At 29.4% G+C, this 22167-nt stretch overlaps 1 protein-coding gene and 1 long non-coding RNA gene across 6 annotated transcripts in view; one reads left to right on the forward strand and one right to left on the reverse strand.

Annotated features, from left to right (window-relative positions):
- Positions 1-1151: 1151 nt before the first annotated feature.
- The window catches only part of LOC121120280 (uncharacterized), a 64228-nt gene continuing 43212 nt past the window's right edge, over positions 1152-22167 (reverse strand). For 2 of the 4 annotated variants that reach the window (XM_071889211.1, XM_071889213.1), the window contains 2 exons: positions 11764-13060; positions 1152-2192 (listed from right to left, as the gene is read on the reverse strand). In XM_071889211.1, the coding sequence (XP_071745312.1) occupies positions 1954-2192; positions 11764-12661 (1137 nt within the window). In that variant the 5' untranslated portion in view covers positions 12662-13060 and the 3' untranslated portion in view covers positions 1152-1953. Of the gene's footprint in view, positions 2193-11754; positions 13061-22167 lie in introns of all 4 variants that reach the window. The other 2 variants (XM_071889210.1, XM_071889212.1) reach the window with 1 other exon arrangement.
- On the forward strand, positions 2188-7340 carry LOC121120278 (uncharacterized). 2 transcript variants are annotated; one of them, XR_005864990.2, is made up of 4 exons: positions 2188-2387; positions 2441-3064; positions 3288-3412; positions 7071-7340. It is a non-coding gene; the product is annotated as an uncharacterized lncRNA (long non-coding RNA). The 2 variants fall into 2 exon arrangements; XR_005864989.2 differs by having other exon boundaries at positions 2441-2553.

Here is a 22167-nt window from a genome sequence, read left to right on the forward strand (position 1 = left end):
ACATGTTAGAATACATATGTATATTAATATCTTCCGTCAAAACTTTAATAAAATATATAAACACAAAAAATAATATATATAATGCGGGGAATCATCGGAGCGATATTTTATTTTATACAATAACGCCGACACGACGGAAAAATTCTAGTTGTATTTTTTTTATAACTCACTAAACAAGAAGTAAAAAAAAAAAAAAAAATGTGCGGGGATTCTTGTGATTGAATGACGGATATAGTGAGAGGTTTGATTAATAAATGTCAATTTTACAAAAGTTAAAAAATATTGGAAATTAACAGGGAATTACAATGAGGGTATTTTTGGGCAAGTGGGTTAACTATTGAGGGGTACAAGTGGAGTTTTATGAATGTATATGCTAATAGTTGTTTTTTTAGTTCGTCGAGACATGTTTATAAAAGTTTACTGAATATGGATGTAATTATATAAGTAGTAGAATTTCCCTATGTCAATAGGGAGATTTTCCATAAGAATACTGTTTCATTTTAATAGAACATTTTTCAATTATAAAACCCTCTAAAGACGATATATATATATATATAATACAAATTGATTGACAGACTGTCCGTTTTTCTCGACAGATGGCTCTTCAAAAAGCGCAACTATACACAAACGAAAGAGAGCAAAATGTCGTGAACACACCAATACCCAAACGTACATCTGATTCCGAAGCTGGCCCTGCTCCATCTATTGGGAGGAGCTAGGAGACTACCCTTCCAAGAGCCCGGTCTTTTAGCCTCCCGGAACACGTTGCTAGTAAGTAGAGGGAAAGAAGGAAGGACTTGTGGACGAGCCCTAAGGTAAACGCAAAGTAAAAAGCACACCGCCAATTCTTCCTCTGATCCTACATAGGAGAAGGAGTGAGTTGAATGTTGAGAAGGAAACATTAGAGACAAAGAAAGAGAGAGAAAGAGAAAGAAAGAAAGGTTTCGTGGATAGCCTTCAAAGTATTCATCGTTCAAAACAACTGAATTTTATAATATTTTTTTTTATTATTTTATAAATATTATGTAGTTTCATGATTTTTTAGTGTTTTTTTACCTAATGTATATAATATATATATTTATTTATATAATTGATAATAATCGTAAATTATAATAATTATTATTAAAAATTAAAAATAATTTTCTGCCAAAAAAATAAAATTATAACATTTTCCTTTCGCAAAATAATGAGTAATTATTGGGAAAAGAGAAAATAATAAAAAACAAAGTTCTTAAAATAAAAGTACACTTACATATTTTGACTACAACAAAAAAAAGTGTTGTTCATTTCTTTCTTAATATTATTTATTATTAAGAGAAAAAAACAATCCGTATTTTGGAGTAGAAGGGAAGTGTATTTGTTGTATAAGAAAATACTATTAATATGATAGCTTTAAAACCATGGTTATAATAATATAATCATCATAATAATTAATAAAATAATTATTCATATTCCGGGAATGAGTAAAAATATTGTTTTTTTTCTTCTGTTTTTTGTTTGTTTATATCTGTAGTAGAAAGTTTGTTATGTACACGTTGGCTTTGGCTTGATATTGTCGAGAAATGAAGGAATTGCTTTAATATATGTATGTATTTATGTATAATTAATTAATTATCTATGCATTTTGTATATTTTCTGTTTAAATCACTTAGCACTTATTTGCATTAAAAACTTGATGGAAAACTATGCTGATTGCTTGAAATGCTTTTTGACAGAGGTGTGTATGTGTGTGTGTGAAAACGAGAATTTATGAAGATGTTTCGAAGTTCGTTTTGTGTATGTAAACAGCTATTGATCTGCAATTGGTTATAACAACAAAGTTGACGAAAAGTAGACGAAATATATATGAAGAATTTGAAGTTGAAGAATTGTGAAGAAGGGTGAAAACAAATGATCGAGGACAAACGAGGAATGAACGAAAAAAAGGACATTTGTTTGTTTGCTCATTCATTATCATTGTGATCCCGGAGGGGAATCATCCAGGCCGTCTCCACCATCGAGTTTTGACTTATTCTCCTTTTTCCACTTCATACGCCGATTCTGAAACCAAATTTTGATTTGTCTTTCGGTTAAACAGAGAGCATGTGCAATCTCAATTCTTCTCCTTCGTGTCAAATATCGGTTAAAATGAAATTCCTTTTCCAATTCCAGGGTCTGGTAGCGGGTGTATGTTTGTCGACCCCTTTTACGCTCTGGAAGAAAGAGAGGGAAAAAAAAAGAAAAAAATGAGAAAAAGGAAGAAATTATTTTTGTTGAGGGAAACATTTAAAAAAACATTCAAAATCATGGATTCGACAACTCAATGTATCATTATGGATATGAAGAAAAGAAATTGATCAAATATACTTAAGAGGACCCTTCCTTCCAATGACTCATTTGTGGAAAAGGTAATACTCACGTCAAATATCTATAATTCATTTGTTATAAATCTATCCTTTAGGAATACGAATGTGATGTCATAGTCTCTGTTCATGGATGCCTAGGCATAGAACATGTGCATTTGGTGGATTAGATATACATAAATGGTCCTTTCATAGAGTACCTTTTTAAGGGGTAATAATAATCACAACTACAATATATAATTAATACAAATATCCTTATGGACAAAAAATATGGTGACGTCATAGAACTGACTCAATTGGTATCTCAGATGTTATTAAGGATAATTTTCAAGAGAGTCATTTTTTAATAAGTAATAAATGTCACATAAATGCTCTATAATCAATCAGTCATAAAAAGACCATAAGGAAAAAAAGTATGTGACGTCATAGGGGGATTCATGGACCTCTCATTCCACCATTTGCTCAGAACATTTCTTTTAACTCCTCCACCCTAATTTTGTGGGTTTTTTTTTATCTGAACAAATACCATAAGTAAAAAAAGTAAGTGACGTCATAGGGGGGATTCATGGATCTTTTATGGAACCTATTTATTACGTGACTTGCTCAGTACATCTTTACTACTGCCCAAACTCAATTTTGTCTATGTCCAAATTCATAGAAATTCGTTTCACTCCTTGTCTTGGTCAGAACATCCTTTTATACTCCCAACTCGGTTTTTTAGGGTAACGTTATAATCTGTTTAAAGATCCCTCCCAATTCCTAGAACTTACTCACACTTACAATATCTCTATTAACCCTCTTTTGCCTTTTATGATCTCGGAAAAAAAGATATGTTTATTGTATGTTTTAGGGTTTTTTTTTCTTTTTTTCAAACCTCATAAATATTTGGCTTTAATAGATCCCAAGAGTCGTAAAATTTATTAACTCTTTTAACTTTTTCTTTAGGAAAGAGCAACTCCAAGTCAAAACGTCAAAATAAAGATCGTGAAAAAGTTATGGGATATTTTTTCAAGGATAACGAAGAGTTACAATCCGTCATATGGGAAGACTCGTATTTATTCAACCATAGTGTAATTATTGCCACACCTCTCCACCCTTAAATTCAATTTTTTATATCATGACATCGACTAAAACATTTTTTATAGAATCTAAAAAAACATACATTTTTTAAATGTTTAAAGAACAAGTATTCTGTAAGTCTTTCATGGACATCATATTTTCATTGATGCTTATCAAGGATTTATATGTGCACTATATCCATGTTTGTAGCGTGTACAGGCTTAAGGCATGTGAAGCTTGAGTTCAAAAGTCATTATTGTTATTAAACTATAAATATCGTGCGTCAACACAAAACAAAAAAAAAATCTTGAACAAAAATACGAAAAAGGATAAAATCCCTATTATTTTTTTTTACTTCATATATACATAAAAGCCAATATTTTAGTAAATTCAAATATATGGCATTGGTTAAGACACCCAAGAACTTTATGTACAATTTAGAATCTCTATTTGATCTAAGATACTTATATCAGCCCACATATGGCCTTTCAAATAAAATCTGTCAATTTCTTATTCTTTTATTGTGACAATGAATTTAAACTTTGTTAAGTGCAATTTCGACACACCCAAATGGCTTAAAAGACTAATTTGTTGATAGAAAATTGAAAAAATGGTTCCTCAAAGAGTACAAATGTAATTCACACTCAATTTTTAGAAAAAAATATTGTAGCTTGTCTTTGTGTTACGGGCAACATATTTTCTAATGAATATGAGAGCATCAAATCCAAGATATCCTTGGATTTTCCTATACATATATTCTCTCTCAAATAGGATATTTGGTTTATACAAAACTCAACAAAATCAGAGTTGGTCCGAGGTGGCCATTGATCGCATATCTATGTCTAATATGAGTCTTATGAAACTATCCATATTTGGTATCAAATTTAGGCATTTCATATGAATAGCACAAATATCAACATATATTGCAAAAATACCCAAAATGATTAGGTTCTAGGAAAAAATAAGAAAGTTAAGGGTTTTTATGTGATGATACCCTTCAATATTGATGATTTTCTCTCAAAGGTTTCTTTTACAAAGTTTACAAAGAAAATCACCCTTAATATTTGTTCATTGAAAAAGAAAACTTGTTCGTACAACAGTTATTCGCTTTTAGATTTCGTGATGAGAAAGATCCATTCTGCATATTTGAGAATCTAAGCATTCCATTCTTGTCTGATAAGGAATAAAAGCATGTTATTGTTACTACTAACTGACTATATATCAAAGACGTTTGAAGATAGTTAAATGTGTTTAATTAACTTTGTATTATTTGTAGTATTTTGATTTTAGACAATAAGCTGAGAAAATCTCAATTATTGGAGTGTTTGTTACATATGTCAATTGTTCTCAAACTTTTCACAGTGGTTGTTACCAACTTTTTAATATTCTTATATTCATTCTATCATTTTTCTGTAGTTGTTACTTAATTATGGAGTAGATCAGTGGTTCTCAAACTTCTTTCAGTGTCTAACACCTAAAAAAGCACTTAAAATCTTTTTAATTTGGACAAAATCTTTGGGATAACCAATTAAAAAAAAAAAAAAATTTCAAATGACTTATTTTTAGAACATTTTTGGGTTCTGTTTTTTTTTTCGTTAAAAGACCCGTGAGGGTTTTTTCTTTTGTAACATTAATTTTTTCATTCCTGCCATCATTTTAAAAATATTTTTCTAATTTTGTAAAAAGAAAAATAAAAGAATTTTCTGTTAATAAATAATAAAATACTGTCTCACTGGAAACCCTGTCTTTTAAGCAAAATATAAAAAATTTCAGAACAAAATTATAGTCTGGAAGTCACAAATTGAAGTAACACAGTTTAAAAGCTGCTAGAATAAATAAATTTAGGAGTAATCAATTTTCACTCTTCAGATCATGTTCTTCATACAATCTTAAGTTTCTCTGTGAAATTTGAATAAGATAGTTCGAGGTTCAGTCTAACTCGATCTGGTATTAATTTTTGTAAAATTTATTAACAAAAAATAAAAAGACAAAATGCCACTCGACATAATTTGATCTCACTTTTATTCACACAAATTTATTAATCATGGGAGAAATAAGCATAGTTTGCTAAATTCATGAGATATGGCCAATTTTTTGTACATATTGAAGTTCCATTTTCTTATTTGACGAAAATAGTAACTTTAATATAGAGTTGATCATTATTAAACAAAGTAAATAGATATGATAGAGACACAAATTTGCAAAGATGCTAGGTATTAGCACAAAAATAATGCTAAAAAAGTTTAGTTTGTTGGATGAAAGTTCATGTTTTTTCAATAACCTCTAATCCTTTTACGTGTTATTTACTTGTAGTAGGATACCCCATTGCTTATAGTGAAAGAATAAGTCCTTCTTTGCGTGATACATTACGAAATTATTATTTAATTTGATTTCTATTTGATGTGTACCATTTTGTATAAATTGTTAATCCTACCCACGACTAAGTTTGTAGGTCGCAAAAGATCTTATTTAAAAATAAAATCTGTTATTTTAGTTACCAACTACTAATTGATGTTATCATTTCATTTTGATCTATTAAAAGTATGCATTTATGATCTAATTACGTGTAAAATAGCTGAAAACATATTTTGAACTTTATAACGTGACTCGGAATACATATTTGTAATTCTTATTACAAATCTTATAGCAAGTGATTCTTATTTTTTTAATAAGCTAGTGTACAAAATGGAAACTATTAAAAGACGACTACATCATTAATGAATCAACCCATCACTAAAGCATCCCTCATAATATCAAGTATCCATATATTAAGCCTTATTCTCCAAAACACACAATCATATATTCGATACATCTCATTTTAGTTCATAGAAAAAAAGGACCCACATGGTGAAACATGCGAGTATATTCACACCTGTTGATCCAACTCCTTTTATTATCCCTTCATCTCCTCTTAAGAGAATTCTATTGGGGATGAAACGAAATTAAAATTTATGATACCGGAAGGGCAGTCAAAAAGAGTTATGTGACATTTATTGCTTTTTTTTTTTGCTGATGTTCAAACTACTTGTAAAGAAAGTAAAGACATTATAACATTTTTATTGAGCTTTTAATAGCTCACAAATAATGGGGATTCACATATATGTACTGAGTGAGTACATCAACAATCTTGAACAGAAATAAAGATGTCCAGTATATTTTTAAATACCATATATAGATACGATACAACCCCATATTCTATTGACATATTTTGACCAACTATAGTATTAATATTCAAATTTATAGGATGAGAAAGTACCCACGAATGTTATCAATAGTTTGATTTAGAAAAAGGTTTATTTGACCCCGATAGTTTCTTTTAAGTAAAATATACAATTGATCTTTTCAATTTTATAACCATGAACTATTTGCTACTCTAACTGCAATTTACAGTGTCTCCAAAAAAATTAATCAGAATATTTAATTTAAAAAATAATAATAATAATGATCATAGTCAGTTGTAGAAACTCAATTTAGAAAAAAAATCATTCTCGCTTTCTTATATGTTGACTCCAAATCGATTTATATTTGTATATAATTGAGAAAATATATGCAAAGTCAATCTAAAGGCATATTTTAACAACTATTTACACAATATGAGAACATTAAAGTGAATTAAGATGTTAACAGGTGATTTATAAAATCTAATTATACATTTATATATATTTGCAGATCTACTATTCAAAATGAGGCTCCTTTTGTTGAAATAAATGTTGGACAAGGCTCTATCTTTGAGAAAAAACTCAGAAAATAACATCTCTATTAGACAATGAACATATTTTTTGACATTTATATGTCAATTAGTGAAAAATATATATGTCTATTGACATTTATATAATAAATAAAAAAAGTTTGATGTGTAAATTTTGTGGTGAAGTCATTTTTGTTTTATAAAAAAAAATATATATATATATATATTGTTTTTTTCCCCCAAGTCACGTTCTTTGGAATGAAAATGAATTCATAAATCAATTTATCTCTGAATGAACATGATTATGTTGGAAATCAAATAAATTATTTGATTTATTGATTTTCATCTTTTTTTTTTTTTTTTGCAAAGTGAATCAGCAAAAAAAAAAAAACAATATCTATTTTTTTATTATTACAACAATTTTTGTCCCCCTTCACATAATATTACAATCATTTCTTCACATTAAATATATGTTCATCTTTAAAAAAAAAAAACCTTTTATATAGACATATATAACATAATTGCAATATTTTTCTGTACAATAAGATTTATGGGATTCTTCAAAAGGAAGAATATATATATATATATATATATATGTATAAAGAATTTTAAATTATATTAGCATTTTAAATATTTATATTTCTTTTTATAATGACTTAAAAAGATGCCAAGGGCTTTAGCCAAACAATACATTCGAATAAAAAGAATGATATTTAAGCATTAAATAAATAATGGGTAAAAAAAAGGAACATCATTGTAATGTTGTTTATCGACTAAACCAATTTTTTTTAGAAAATAAAATAAAATAATATGCGGATTTGACTGTATTTCACATTTTTAATTTGCAGTAAATTTGTTTTTTATATGTAATCTATTGAATTTGTTTCTTTCAAATTTTATACTCAAAGTATTTAAATACGGAACCCATCAACACAAAACAAGGTATAATATTTTTTCTCAAAATACCATACTTGTATAATCCTCAGTTTCTATTTACAATGGTTATTCTTATTTACCCTTTAGTTGTGTCGTAAATTGTCAGATAAATTAACTAAAATTAATTGTGATAACGAAATAATGATAAATTGATGGATTTCATTTAAAAAGGGCCATATTTGGGAAATCTATGCCTTTAAATCAAATATAGTTATAATTCATGGGTATCTTAAATCATTCTACAAAATTTAAATACAAAGCTTATAACTTACTCAAATATGTACATGAAATATGTAATACGTAAAAGTGAGATTTCATTGTATCTATGTATATTTTTAAATGTGCTATTTTGTTATCAGTCCCCAAATTAACGATATATATATATATGTTTTGTACAAGTTTTAACTTTATGTTATATAACTCCTTATTCAATTAAAAAAACGAATAATTTAGTGACCAACTATCTTTAAAATTTTCCCCTATTAAATTCACATGGCTATTATGGGTATATATTAGTAATGTAACTTAAACATTTGAACTTTATTGTGTGCCACTGAATACTTATTAATGATTTGTAATTTTGATCAAAGTAGTTCATAATAACAACTATCTAAGTAATATTCAGTTATGGTGTTATCTTGATCACAAGTATTGATTTCAATTAATTATTCATATTATTTTATGGTTGCGCTTGTACAATTTGCATATGCAAGCTTACAACTTGAGATTGAGGGAAAATTTATTAGGTAATGTTTGACGTTTTCATGAAAATGAAGACTCAATTGTTCATAAAACTCTTTTGCAATTGAGTTATTTGTATGGTCATTTAAATTATACCTTGGACTGACAATATAAATTATGTTAAATATTACGAATCAATTATGTTCATCAATTCACATTATGATTTATTAATCAAAGTTAGAGTTGGATAGTTGGTAATTAAAATGATATGTTATATTTACTAATTAAATAAGGTATGATATTATTGTACAAAATATATATACACTTTTAAAATACATGAAAAAACGTTTTTTACAGATAAAAATCTAATTTAATACTACATTCTACCAATTTATTTACCATGTAAATTCAAATGATTTAATCACATTTTATCACTAATGTTTGTGGGAGGTAAATCCCATCTTGTTATTATCCTTTTATCTATGTACTATGTATGTTTGGAAAGTGTTAAAATAATTTGAAGTCATCATTATAAATTATAGTCTTAATTGCGTAAGAAGGGTCATAAATCTTTATGTGGTCATTCTCATTTTCTATTTTGTGTGTATGTTAACAAAAAAAAAGGTATATACTAAGCTTTGTAGTGAATAAGTACATTTTTTATATCATAACTCTGCCAAATAAGTAGTGTTGGATTCGAAAATTACTCAAACTCGAACCTGCTACAAATATTATTTGAAAAACTCAACTAAATTCGAAATATTTGAGTATATATTAAACTTATTCTTAGTTTTGTGCCAGTCTTTATTTTGTTGGTCTAGTTCAGTTATAGAGTCGGTACTATTGCTCCTTGGGACCAGTCCTGAGGACAGTCGGTATTAAAACTTATTAAAAGAAGAAGAAATGATGTTGTTCTACATCATCAAAAGGTGAACTTTATAAGTTTTTAGGACTGATATGCAGGACTGAACCGAGACCAAGATTGAATTGGACAGGACTGCAGTCCTCAATCATACATAAGGTTGGACACAACACAACTCATTCTCATGAGAGTGGTTTAATACTCAGTGAAGGAGAAAAAAGCCTGTCAAAACTTGTTTGAGAAAGTCATGAATTCTATATCCCTTCCAACAACAAAAGGGTTTTTTCTACTTCTTGAGAAATTGTATCGAAAAGAATAAATATAGTGGTGTTAATAACTATACAATAAGGCTAATTAAATGAAATTAATAAATGCTTGGTTCTGATTATATAGAAATAACTAAATTGGAAATAATCATGCAAACAAATATTTTCATAAACTACCAACATTCTTTGATGAACAATAACCTTATGAAAGTATGAAGTCAAACTGACTACTTAAATGTTGAACTTAGATTTTATCCATTCATAGAAAACATGCATTTGTTGGGCTAATGCATTCACATGAATTCGACTTGACTCAACTCAAAAATACGTACTAAACTAGAATGAATATTCAATTACTCAAACTCAAGAATTTTGAAACAAATCCAACATTACTAATGACAATTTACATATGAACTGGTTATTTTTACAATAATGTACATATACAAGTTCACATTTAAAAATAAAGAACATATGTTGTACGTCGCAATAAAAATAATCGCGGAAAAAAATCAAGAAAAAGAGACAATTCCAATTTATTAGTTTACTAGATTATTTAATAGATATATTTGAGTCAATTATAGGCTTTGAACTCAAATTTGTGTGAGGATTTAAGATATCCAAAAACTTAAACAATAGTTTAAATCCTTTATTTGATTTAAAAAACTTAATTTGTTCCCGGTATGCCCGCTCTAAAAAAATCTATGAATTTATTATTACGATCAATTTTCTCTACTTTAAAGGATAGATAATCATTTGGCGATGTTCAATTTTAAGAAAATTCATTCTAACTTGTTTTTGTGTTGATGTTGTGTTGTCTTGAAATACTTTATAAATACTTATAACCTATTCGTGTTTGCAAAATTTTATTGATGCTTATCAATATATATTTAGAACATGTCAATGTTTCGTCAATTGCGATGTAATCTTGAATATATATATTTTTTTTTTTTTTTTTGTGTGTTTGAAGGAAATTGTTATCATATAAATACATGGAATAATTGCTTTACAAGAGTTGACAATCAAGTTGTAGGGACATTTTTTGTTATCATAATAAGACATTTTATTTTGCATAATTTATGTGAGCGTGGCGATACGCTTAATTACAATTATTACACTTGTGTATGTATTTAAAAAAATCAACACATTGAAAAGGAGAGTGTCTCGCAATCAATGGTGCTTTTAAAAACCCTACGCAACCTTTCCCCTGTATTTATGAACATAAAATATATATTATCAACACCAAAGCTATTTATGTTTATGATTTCTGTCAAAATTGAGTTTGAATTACATTGGTTGCCGTATAATACCCGTAAATTTAAATGAGTAACTATTAAATTGAACATTTGGAGAGACGTCACAAATTCAACAATGAAAGAATTATAGATTGATTGATTAAATTTGAAAGACTATATCGGGGCCTCATTAAAACTCATCAGCTAAATGAGGGCTTTAAGCTATATTAATATTATCTGGTATCTAAGCTCGATCCTGAAATTTAAATACATAGTCTATAATTGAGCGAAATGTGTCCATAAAATATTGTTTTTGTGATGTAAGAAATAAAAATCTAATATTTATTTTCTTGACATTTTTTGTATGTTCATACACTTTATATAATAAAATACTTTCAAAGGCTTGATGTACGTAGCCCGTGTTTGACTTTTACTATTAGTATGTATGATATAAATAATTATTTTTTTGGGCGTGAGGAGAGCTATTGTAATGCAATTTCAAATTAATACAGTACTATAATTATTGCTATTTTTTTTGTTTTTTTGCCAATGTTAATTTTTGCATTGAGACACTTGAAACAGAGTACAGTTTTGATTAATGGTTATTACTCAAAGAATATATAAGGTCATTAAGTATATTTTGATTTTCAATGATTCTACAGAGAGAGGAGGAATTTGAGGATGATACCTTGCTTACCAAATTGACTTCGCATCCACGGATATAACGGAGAGGGTAGAGAAGACTGGGATGCATTCTGACCAGATCCTTGTGAGCCTTGTGGAGTTGGCGAATGTTCCTGATGTTGAGGTGCTTGGTGCTGTTCCAGGGGTTGCTGGTTGCTATGATCTAACACTACGGATTGTGGTGCAGGAGGTACCTGTGACGTCACAGGACCCCCTCCGACCACCTGTTGCTGCTGTGAAGGAGGAGGTGGCGGAGGCTGCTGCGGAGCTGCTTGTGCATTGGGTGCCGTTGCATGCTCTGGAGACATGGCATAACTGTTGTGCACTTGCACGGGGGGTAATGGAGGTGGAATATTGTTGTTGTAGACTTGATTATTTTGTGAAGAGATTGGACACGCGTTATACTGAGTATATCCGGGATGAAGGGGTTCCGTCTTTCCAGGAGGAGTTGGAGGTCCAGCACCACCGACGGCAGGAGTCATTTTACAGCTACTGTTGTATGACGACCCACCCGAACCGCTTGAATTCACTACGGGGGTGGGGGAATAATTTTGCTGTTGCGCTAATTGCTGACTAATTGGACTATCTGCCCTTGGAAGAACGGGTTCATGCCAACTTCCAGGTTCAATCTGCTGTTGCTGATGACCTCCTCCGTGATGCATATAATAACCATTACGGGAATCATAGTACGAAGGGTAACGGTTTGCATTCGGAGAATGGGGATCTCCACCCACAGGTTGCTGCATCTGATGATGGCCACTATAGTGATGCCATTGATGCATCCCTCGATGAGGATCCCCTCCACCTCCATCCACGGGTGAGGCAGGACCTCCACTCAGGTTAGGTACATAGTTATACTGTGAAGCTGGGTAGCTCGTCGTCTGATCATAGCCCGTCATTCCTGACATCATTTAGAAGTAATTTGTCGTAAATATATTATGTAGGTATGTTGGGAAGATTGAAAAATATGTGTATAAAATAAATCACGGGTTTTTGGCCTTTTTTTTATGTATGTGGGGTTCCTTGCTTGTGTTTATTCTTAGAAACGTTTTTTTTTTGTCTTATGGGCTGAAGTTTTGTTTTATATGTTTGTTTTTTCTGTTCTTCTTACAAAAAAGTAGTTATTGAAAGAATATAAAAAATTTTAACTAAAACTTTTTCAGGGAATAAAAAAAATATATCTGGAAGAGTATATATTATAATGAATGATAACTGAAGTAGAAAAAAATAAAAAAAAATTATTTTTTTCAAGTCTGTCGATTCGGAAGGGTTGTTGAATCTTCTTGACTTGCAGTCAAATTAAAACAGACCTGCAAAATAAAATAGAAAAACAGATCATTTTAATACATTCCTTTAAGTTAACAAAATAATATATACAATACTTAAATACTAAGCACATTACTCAAATAAAAGAGAAATAAACTATTACCCCTTCCCTGACACACTCCCACATAAACCAAGCTTCCAGCATGTAAGCATTCATTAAAGACAGCATTGAATTTCAACAAGGGGTCAAACAGAAGAAGGGAAGAAGAATTAAAAACGTCAACTTAACTCATTGTCCAGTACTTTTATTATTTTCCTTACAGCCAAGAAGGTTTTTTAGTGTATATTTCAAGGACAATAAAGCACAAAGAATTCACTAAACATGGAGCAAAATAGTATTTTGTCAAAATATATGTATATGTATATAATTAAATTAAGGCATGAAAGGAAATTACAAGTAATTATACTTTATATTAAATAATAACTCGGGATCTAGAGAATCATTTGTTTTAATGTGGTTATGCTTAATGTTAACATGCTTGGTATAGAATAAATAAATATATATATATAATTTGGGAAGGTACAAGTGAAGGCTGTAGATGGCGCTCCCTTAATACTGCTCATGGCAAAAGAAGAAAAAGGAGAAAGAAAGAGAGGAAGGGAAAAAGAGTAATAAATCAAGTGTGGAAGGACGACGGTTATTCCATGTTCAATGTATTTAACTACATACATATATATACTCTTTCCTCTTCTTCTGCTTATTTTGTGATTGTACATAACAGCTGTCAGGTTGAGAAATGAGCTTTGAGTCTTTTGAGACACACTCTGCTAGAGAGAGAGCCAATGATATACCTTCGTACTAATGATCACTGATTCCATCATTCAGAGAGAGATATATGTTCAAATATATTTACATAAAAAAGTATGAATTAAATGCTCAATTTGACAAAATATACATATACATGTTAGGCGTATTTATATATAATCCCTTTCCTAAATATAAACACTTTTTCCCTGAATGTTTTAGCATATTTTTATTAAAATTGCCTGGACCGTAATAGAATTTGAGAAAATGAATGTAAAACATCTATTTCTCCACATAATAGAAACACTTTTCCCCAAAATGTTTTAACATTTATTTACTCTTTCCTTTAAATCCTAACACAAGTACTTTGTTGGAGTGTTATATGAATATTTTAGAAATGTAAAACTTTATTTGCATTTATGATATATTCATTGTTGGGGTTGTAAATAAACAATAAGAGATCATTAAACTACTCTTTAAATCACTCCTAATAATACTAAAAAAATAATTAAGTACAATCCCCCCCCCCAAAAAAAAACAACAAAAAACATATAATAATAATGATAAAATGTGATAAATTAAGAATTTCCTATGAGAAGATGGAGTAGAAAATATTACAAAATATGCCAATTTTAAATTAAATAAAGAGATTGCTCAGTTTAAAATTTCTATGTCACATAAGTTTTAACGTCTTATAACATCATTCATTTTAATTACTAATTATGGAGTGATGCTATCATTTCAATTTGATCTATTAAAATGACTAATGTACTATTATTTATTAGTAATTAATTACTACGGATCTTTTAACACCACATAATACTTAAAAATAAATAGTATTTTTCATTCAGAAAGCCATTTATTGAACAATTAACATATGGACCATCAAAAGAATATTCTATGATTGTTTAATCTTTAACCCAAGTAGTATTGCAAATACTTTATTTGGATCTATTAATAGATCCTTTACAAGGGGATATTTGAATCTTGTAATGTACAACAGTATGCCTATAACTAATTAGATGATATCCATGCATAAAAAAGTTTGTCATTTTATGAATAGTATTCAATTATTGCAGTATCCTCATAACAAATACTAATCTAAATTCTTCATTTTAAATGTTTCATCTCACTTTTTGGCTATTGTAACTTGTACAATTTGTGCGTAGAAGTAGCATCGTCATACGTATCAACAAACTTTATAAAAACAAGGGTGAGTAAAAAGCTTCTATATACATTTAAGTAAGGCATTCATAACTTGACGATTTTTTTTCCAACTTTTTTTATTTTTCATGCAGAATGATTTATTGCTTTTTTTTCTCTCTCTCTCTCTCTTTCTTGGGGTACAAAAGTTTTTTCTTTTTTTTCATAAAAATGAAGAAAAAAAGGGGGAAATACTTTTTATTTAAAGCGTTTTTCTTTCGATTTTGAACACACAATAATATTTAATTATTATTTCTCTTTTTGCCTTATTTTCCTTTCGAAAAAATGCCAAATATTTACATACATACCACAGCTTAGAAAGAGTACAAAAAACCCATAAAAATCATACTAAAACAAAAATAACAATATAATAATAATTACCTTACGCATGTTTTATGACCTTTTATTTTTTTACGAGGTGCTTAATTGTTTTTTAATTGAGTATATACATAGATATATATACAGAAAAAATATATGAGGTGAGGGTAGGCACGGCAGCGTTAATCACAACTATAAAAGCCTTGTTGTACTAAATATGTACATATATATATATATAAATAAAATATATCTCTTTGGTTTGTTAGTTTATCACAGATTCAATGGATAGAAATGACTGATATGTGATATGTATATATCTATATATAAAGTTCTCATGGTACGGTAGTAATAAAAACAAGAACAAAAATAATCAATGGTAGTAGGCTTTGAGAGTATCGTATATACAAACACGCACACGTCACCTAGCGAGCAAAAAGGGAAATAACTTTCTTCTTTTTTTCTCTTTCGTCTCTTTTTTCCTCATATATATTATTGTATCAATCAACGTCTGCTTTTTGCGTGCGTTCACGACTGTTACAGAGTGTGTCTTAGTTGTGTGTACTGTTCTTACCGAATACATTTTTTGTTTTTCTTATTATTTTTATTAAATAAATATCTCCTCCCACTTTCTGTTGACTCTCTTATAAACATTACTTAATTCATGAGCTTTTAAATACTTACATACATAGTTTTCTAATATCAAATCAGAGCAGTTATATGAAGTATGGATATATTTATTAATTTGGAATTTCCAGTCTTTCTATAGTTACAAGAGTGGTCTGTGACCCGTATAATATTTTTTGGGTTGGGTTCATTGAAAGTTGGGTTATATCTTTTCAAAGATGTACGGGTAGGAATTTATAATCCGGAACAAGTTTATACCTCAAAGTCTTCAAACCCTGGGGCCCATGTTTATGAAAGTGTGCTCATTGGATTCAGCAGAAAAACTGTATAAGAAAAAATACAAAAGTTTTGAGATGTCCTCCGAATAAAAACACTGTGCATCCATTATTATATGCTTTTGTGCCAGGTACAACCTCAAGGACGCAAATAACTCAATTAATAATTATTCTAGTCAGCTTGAATTGATGTGAACATATTTGGTTCCATGCTAAAATTTTAAATTGATAGGGTTTGCCCAAATTAGTTAATTGGAACCGGATTTATTTTAAAGCCCTCTATTGTTGAGGCAAAGAAAATGTGTCCTTCTAACTGGCCAGGTCTGAACCCCTTGACCTACTGTGTATGGAGCGCCTTGGAGTGTCTTATAATCATGCACATAACACTGTTGACTCCTTGTAGGCTTCCGTTCTCGAGGCAGTGGCCAACATGTACAAGGAGTTCCTTCTCAAGACCTGTGTAAGTTTATGGTTAGATGCTGCAGTTGAAACTAGAGGGGGTTGGTTGGACGGAACTACTAATTTGACCGTTGTCATTTAGATCTAGATTGGTCTCATTTAATATGTTCAATTCAGACCGATTAATAAATGAATTATTGATGACAATTTCACCTTTGAGTCCAAATTGTGAACATTGTTACCACAATTATGGTATATAATGTTTAAAGTGTTTTATGAATGGTGTATAAGTCCTAAAATGGAGAGAAAATTGGTCCACAGTCTCTGATCCCGGTCTCAACCGAAATATCGATCCAACTTGGTCCATCAAAACTTACTTAAGACCATATCGATATCAGAATCATTCTGAAAACTAGAATGAATGTACTACGATCTATTCTCGAATTCGAAAAATTTAGTAAAATTTATTAAAATAGAAAATCTCCTGAAAATTACATTTTAGACTTTGGGGAAATATTTTTTGGGGTAAATTCGACTTTACTTAAACTGGAAGTATTATCAGTACAAATTGAAAATATTCGAGTATTGATAATTCATCAAATATATAGAATGTATCACTACTCAAAAGTATAGTAAAAAATAACTACAAATGCTTTACTTTCTTATTAAAAGAAGAGTCTATGAAAAAGGACCATATTACATTCTTAAAATAAATTGGGGAAATTACAAAAAAAAACTATGCCTATTTCTCGAAATTGAATACATTACCCTAATACTAACTTGGCCGAAATCGAAAATTTTGGTTCGAATACAAATACACTAGCTTAATGTAAGAAAAAAGATAAATCACTTCAAAACACGACAGGAAGTAGTCTCCTCTGAGTGATTCCCTAAAGGAAGTTCCTACTGCCTACAAATATAGTATCCTTAGATAGTAATAATGTCTACGAAAGGCAAACGAATTACTAGGGTATGAGGCTGATATTGCTATAAATGAATGGTGAAGAAATATATATTCGTTGTTGGGTGAAATTGAGACATTGGAAGAAAACGAGAAATAAGTCTGTGCGGTAATTTGGAAGAGAAAAATGGTAAAGAAAAAAAAGGAAGAGATTTATGGGTTTTTTCTCTTTTTTCCCTAGCATGATAATATATTTATATATATATAAGGTTGTTGGCTTGATAAATTCAACAACCGCTAATGATTTAAATCTTTCCATCTTCTTGAATGAAAACAAAAGATTACTTAAAATAAAATTTAATATTTTTGATTAACTTATGACACCTGGTTCGTATACATTTAAAACTTTGTCATTTTGTTTGGCTGACTTGATACGAAAAAGAATAGACATCAAGGGTCTGAATCTTTTTTATCTATTCATGACGTATCTAAATAATAAGAGGAATAAAAGAGTTGAGAGTAGCGTGAGAATAGTTGAACGATCATCTCTCTCTTAAATTACTTTTATCTCGCCCCCTTTTTCACTTCTCTACGACTGTTAAAAACAAGCAAGTACCCCCTGAAGAGTGCACTCACATGTATATATATATATTTGACATAAAGACCCCCCTTCCCTCCCCTTAAAAAATACAGCATCATTATTTGATGACATACGTCTATCATTATCGTTTAAGCATCCTTCAGAGTAGAATCACTACCCTTTTTCTACCACATCGTCGTCGGTGGCGGTAGCCGCCTATTGAACAATGACAAAAGCAAAAAAAGTGTATCTCATAAAATTTTATCACATTTTTTTTTGTAACATATAAAAACATCGACCCCTAAAAGTAATAAGGAAGGAACAATGACACGAAAAAGGGAAAAAACACTTAGATCCTAAGTTATGAACCTATAAAATTGGACATTTTAATGACTCTATCAGTTTCTCTGTCTGTGTGTGTGTGTGTGAGAAAATTAAATGGGGAGGGGTAAACAAGAGTGAAGCTCATAAACAGATCACAAAATGTAAACATAAAAAAAACGATCTCTAAAAAGGGATAATAATTATTATTTATTTTGCCATGGAAATAGGATGATGGCCTTAAAGGCCATATATTATTATAACATGATATATTTAACTATATCACTGTTTCCAATGAAAAAAAAAATCATTTCTTAGTTTTTGTATTCACAAGTAGTATTCACTTGACTTTAAAAGCCTTTATTTTGTATATCACCTAATTGGGTCCTAATATGGGCCCTTTTAAACATAATGTAGCAATTTCTCATTATTTTCCCTATTTCCAATGAAATTTGTAGTATAACTTGCTAACATAACTGAACGATAACAATTAGATGAAGAATACATATGTACTTAATCTGGACTAAACTTTTATGAAAAAAATTATAGTTAACAGATCACATATTTTTAACCTTTTTTCCCCTACAAGGCTTGTATTACGTGGCTTCCCTGAACACACCTTGTATGGATAGTATTTTTATAATATTGGTAAAATATATTTTAGGATTTAATCCTAACATAAGTATTTAAGCAAATATTTCGTCAGATAGAACATACAAAAGGGTAGTTTGGACCATTCTCTGTCCTTGGGCATTCAGAGCCAAATAAAAATATTCCTTTGTAATAATTAAATGCCTTAAATGTAAAATATTTTTTTTACATTTTTTTTGTAGAAAAGAAAAATAAAATTTGAAGAAGAAAAGAAAGTCATAAATCACAGTGTGTTCAAAAAGTGTCAAAAATTGAGGGAAAAAACTTTGGGAGGAATGAAGAAAAAGGGGAAAAAGTGAAACTTTTTTTTTTTTTTCAAAAAAACAAAAAACTTTAATGCAGTAGGCATCATTGTTTGGTCATGGACAAAAAGTCCCTTATATATTAGGCATTTCTATGCCAACTGTATATTAGTCTGTCCTGGAATTAGAGTGTCTTGCACGAACGCCGTAATACATTTTCTAGTGGATCGGGGCAAATTATATAATGCAGATGTCATGAGGAGCGTCTACAGAGGTTTTTTTTTGCTTTTTTCCGGGGGGGGCATTGATATTGTTTTATTTCGGTAATATTTAAAAAAAAAGGATAAAATTTGAAGGAATTCCTTTGAAACAATTTTCAGTAACGATTGCTAAAAATACGTAATCAATCTTATATGGCTCAAAGGAATACAAATGCGACGGTGGCTTATAATACTAAACTAGATATATTTACTTTGCCGTTTTCACTTCATTTTTGCTTACTTTATAATGTTATGTACGTAGATTTAAGGGACAAAAGAGGGGAAATGCCCCTTTGGCCACTTTGGTTCCAGTGTGTCTGCCCTCTTGTTATAAGGGTTAGTTGTATGGCTATCGTATTTAATGGCATTTTGGGATTTATATAATAAGTTATAAACATATGTAATCAATTTTGAAGATATCTGCGAAAATATCAAAGATTGCTTCACACACTCTAGTGGTCAAAGAGGGAAATAATAGAGAGGAAATGAGGTAGTTCTACTTTTGGGGGCATACGCAAGGATAAATAATACAAGAATATTTAACCAGGTACATAGTGGTCTATCTAACCTCATCTCGTTCTCCTTTTTTTTTTTTTTTTTTGCAACTTAAATCATACATCCCCTTCTTATAATGTATAGTTTATACACTTCCAAGTAAATAATTTGCATGTAAATACATTTTTCGTTCGTAATTCTTTGGAAATAAATATATTCAACAATATTGAGTCATAAATTTTTATTTAAAATTTTTGTCGAAAATAATTGATATGACACTAAAATTTGTCATCAAGTTTTTTTGGGGGAAAGACCAATCTATTCTGAAATTTGTAGTTTTTTCATTTAAAAATATTAATACAATATATTTGTGCCTTATTTTACTAAGATATATTATTAAAATTTATTTATTTTGCCTAGGAAGAAAAAAAAGTTATGCAGGGGGGGCATGTACAGACATACTTACTAAATATTAGAGGGGGGACCTCAAAAATACATACATATGTTTAAAGTTATATAAGTAGAGAGTTAGGCAAGAAAAAGAGAGAGAAAAAGAAGGAAAAGTCATAAATCAATTGATTAAAAACAGAGTGGCTCAAAACTAGCTAGTCAAAATAAGTATATACATAAATCCCAATAGTAACCAATTATTTATTTTTTCAAAAAATCTATATTTATACGAGCGTACGACTTGGAGAATAGCAGAGATTTTGCATGTGGGATGTTGTAAAGCCCGTGGGAAGTGAGTATATATAATTCATGTACAAGTTACAACTTGTATAAGTAAATTGTACAAGTTGTTACGATCTAAAAGTAGAATGAATCTTTTAGAATGATTATTTGTGTTGAAGAATTGAACATTATTTAGAGAGTCGATATATTTATTATTGATCTAATTACTAACTGATTAAATAAGAAATATTAATAAATGCAGTTAGTGGCACATTGTGAAGTTCATATGACCACAGTTATTTAATAAATGCTTAATATTTATAAATCAAACTTAAATAATAGTATTTATATATAGCTGGTGATTAAAATTATAAATATTATATTACTTAAATAAACCCAATTGAGATATTGAAGTTGTAACTTGCACAATATTTTTAGACAACTAACAACTTCTCCTACAATCCTCACGAGTTCACAACATATACAAACAATAGTACACCAAAAATATCAGGAATAATACTGTTTTATTTAAGTAAAAACGATATAAACTATCATCATTTATACGTAAATATTAATAAATAAATAAATTGGTCTAAAAATGTTTTTGAAGCTTACCTCAATAATCATATTTTTACGTATAGGTTAGTATATTTAACTTTTATCTTATTATAAATTGCTCATAATGAGTGTGTAATTATTGTGAAGTCATACAAGTAGTTCCGAAACATTACTGAATAGCTAAAATAAAAGCTCTCAAGACGAGTTTTCTTTTTTAACTCAAGAAATAATATTTTTATATTTCAATAACTGACTATATTCAAATAATCTATTAATACTTTTAACAAGTCGGTTTTTTTGACTAATGTAGGGGAAAAAACTTGTAAACTTCCAAAATACATAAAAATATGCTTGACAAATTCAGGAATACAAAACATTTACCAGAATTTTGTGGACTAAGAAAAGTATCCCCTAAACTATAAAAAACTATCAAGGTTACTATTAAGATCCCAAATTAACTAAAAATATATATATGTTGAGTGTTTTGAATATGGTTGAAAATTCCAGTTTGAAATATATATTTCAATGGCGTAATCACGGGTTTTTTATTGGCTGTGAACACTGACGACTTATCCTTAAATAAACTGCAATGACTAGTTGCACAGGCATTAGACATTGTTCAGTGCCCCGGCATATAGGCAATCGTCATAATACGGCTACTCATGTTAGCCATGGTGGGACAAAAGCAACTAGTGTTATCTATAGGAGTCGGGCCTATAAGGTCCTAATATTATATTACGAGGACAGTAGAATTATCTGTGTATATATACTCACGTGTATAACTATTATGTAATTCAAAATATTACGTTTAGAAATATATCGTGAAGAAATTTCTTGAAAGATTTAA

The sequence above is a fragment of the Lepeophtheirus salmonis genome, chromosome 6 (assembly GCF_016086655.4).
Source record: "Lepeophtheirus salmonis chromosome 6, UVic_Lsal_1.4, whole genome shotgun sequence".
Lineage (NCBI taxonomy): Eukaryota > Metazoa > Arthropoda > Copepoda > Siphonostomatoida > Caligidae > Lepeophtheirus > Lepeophtheirus salmonis.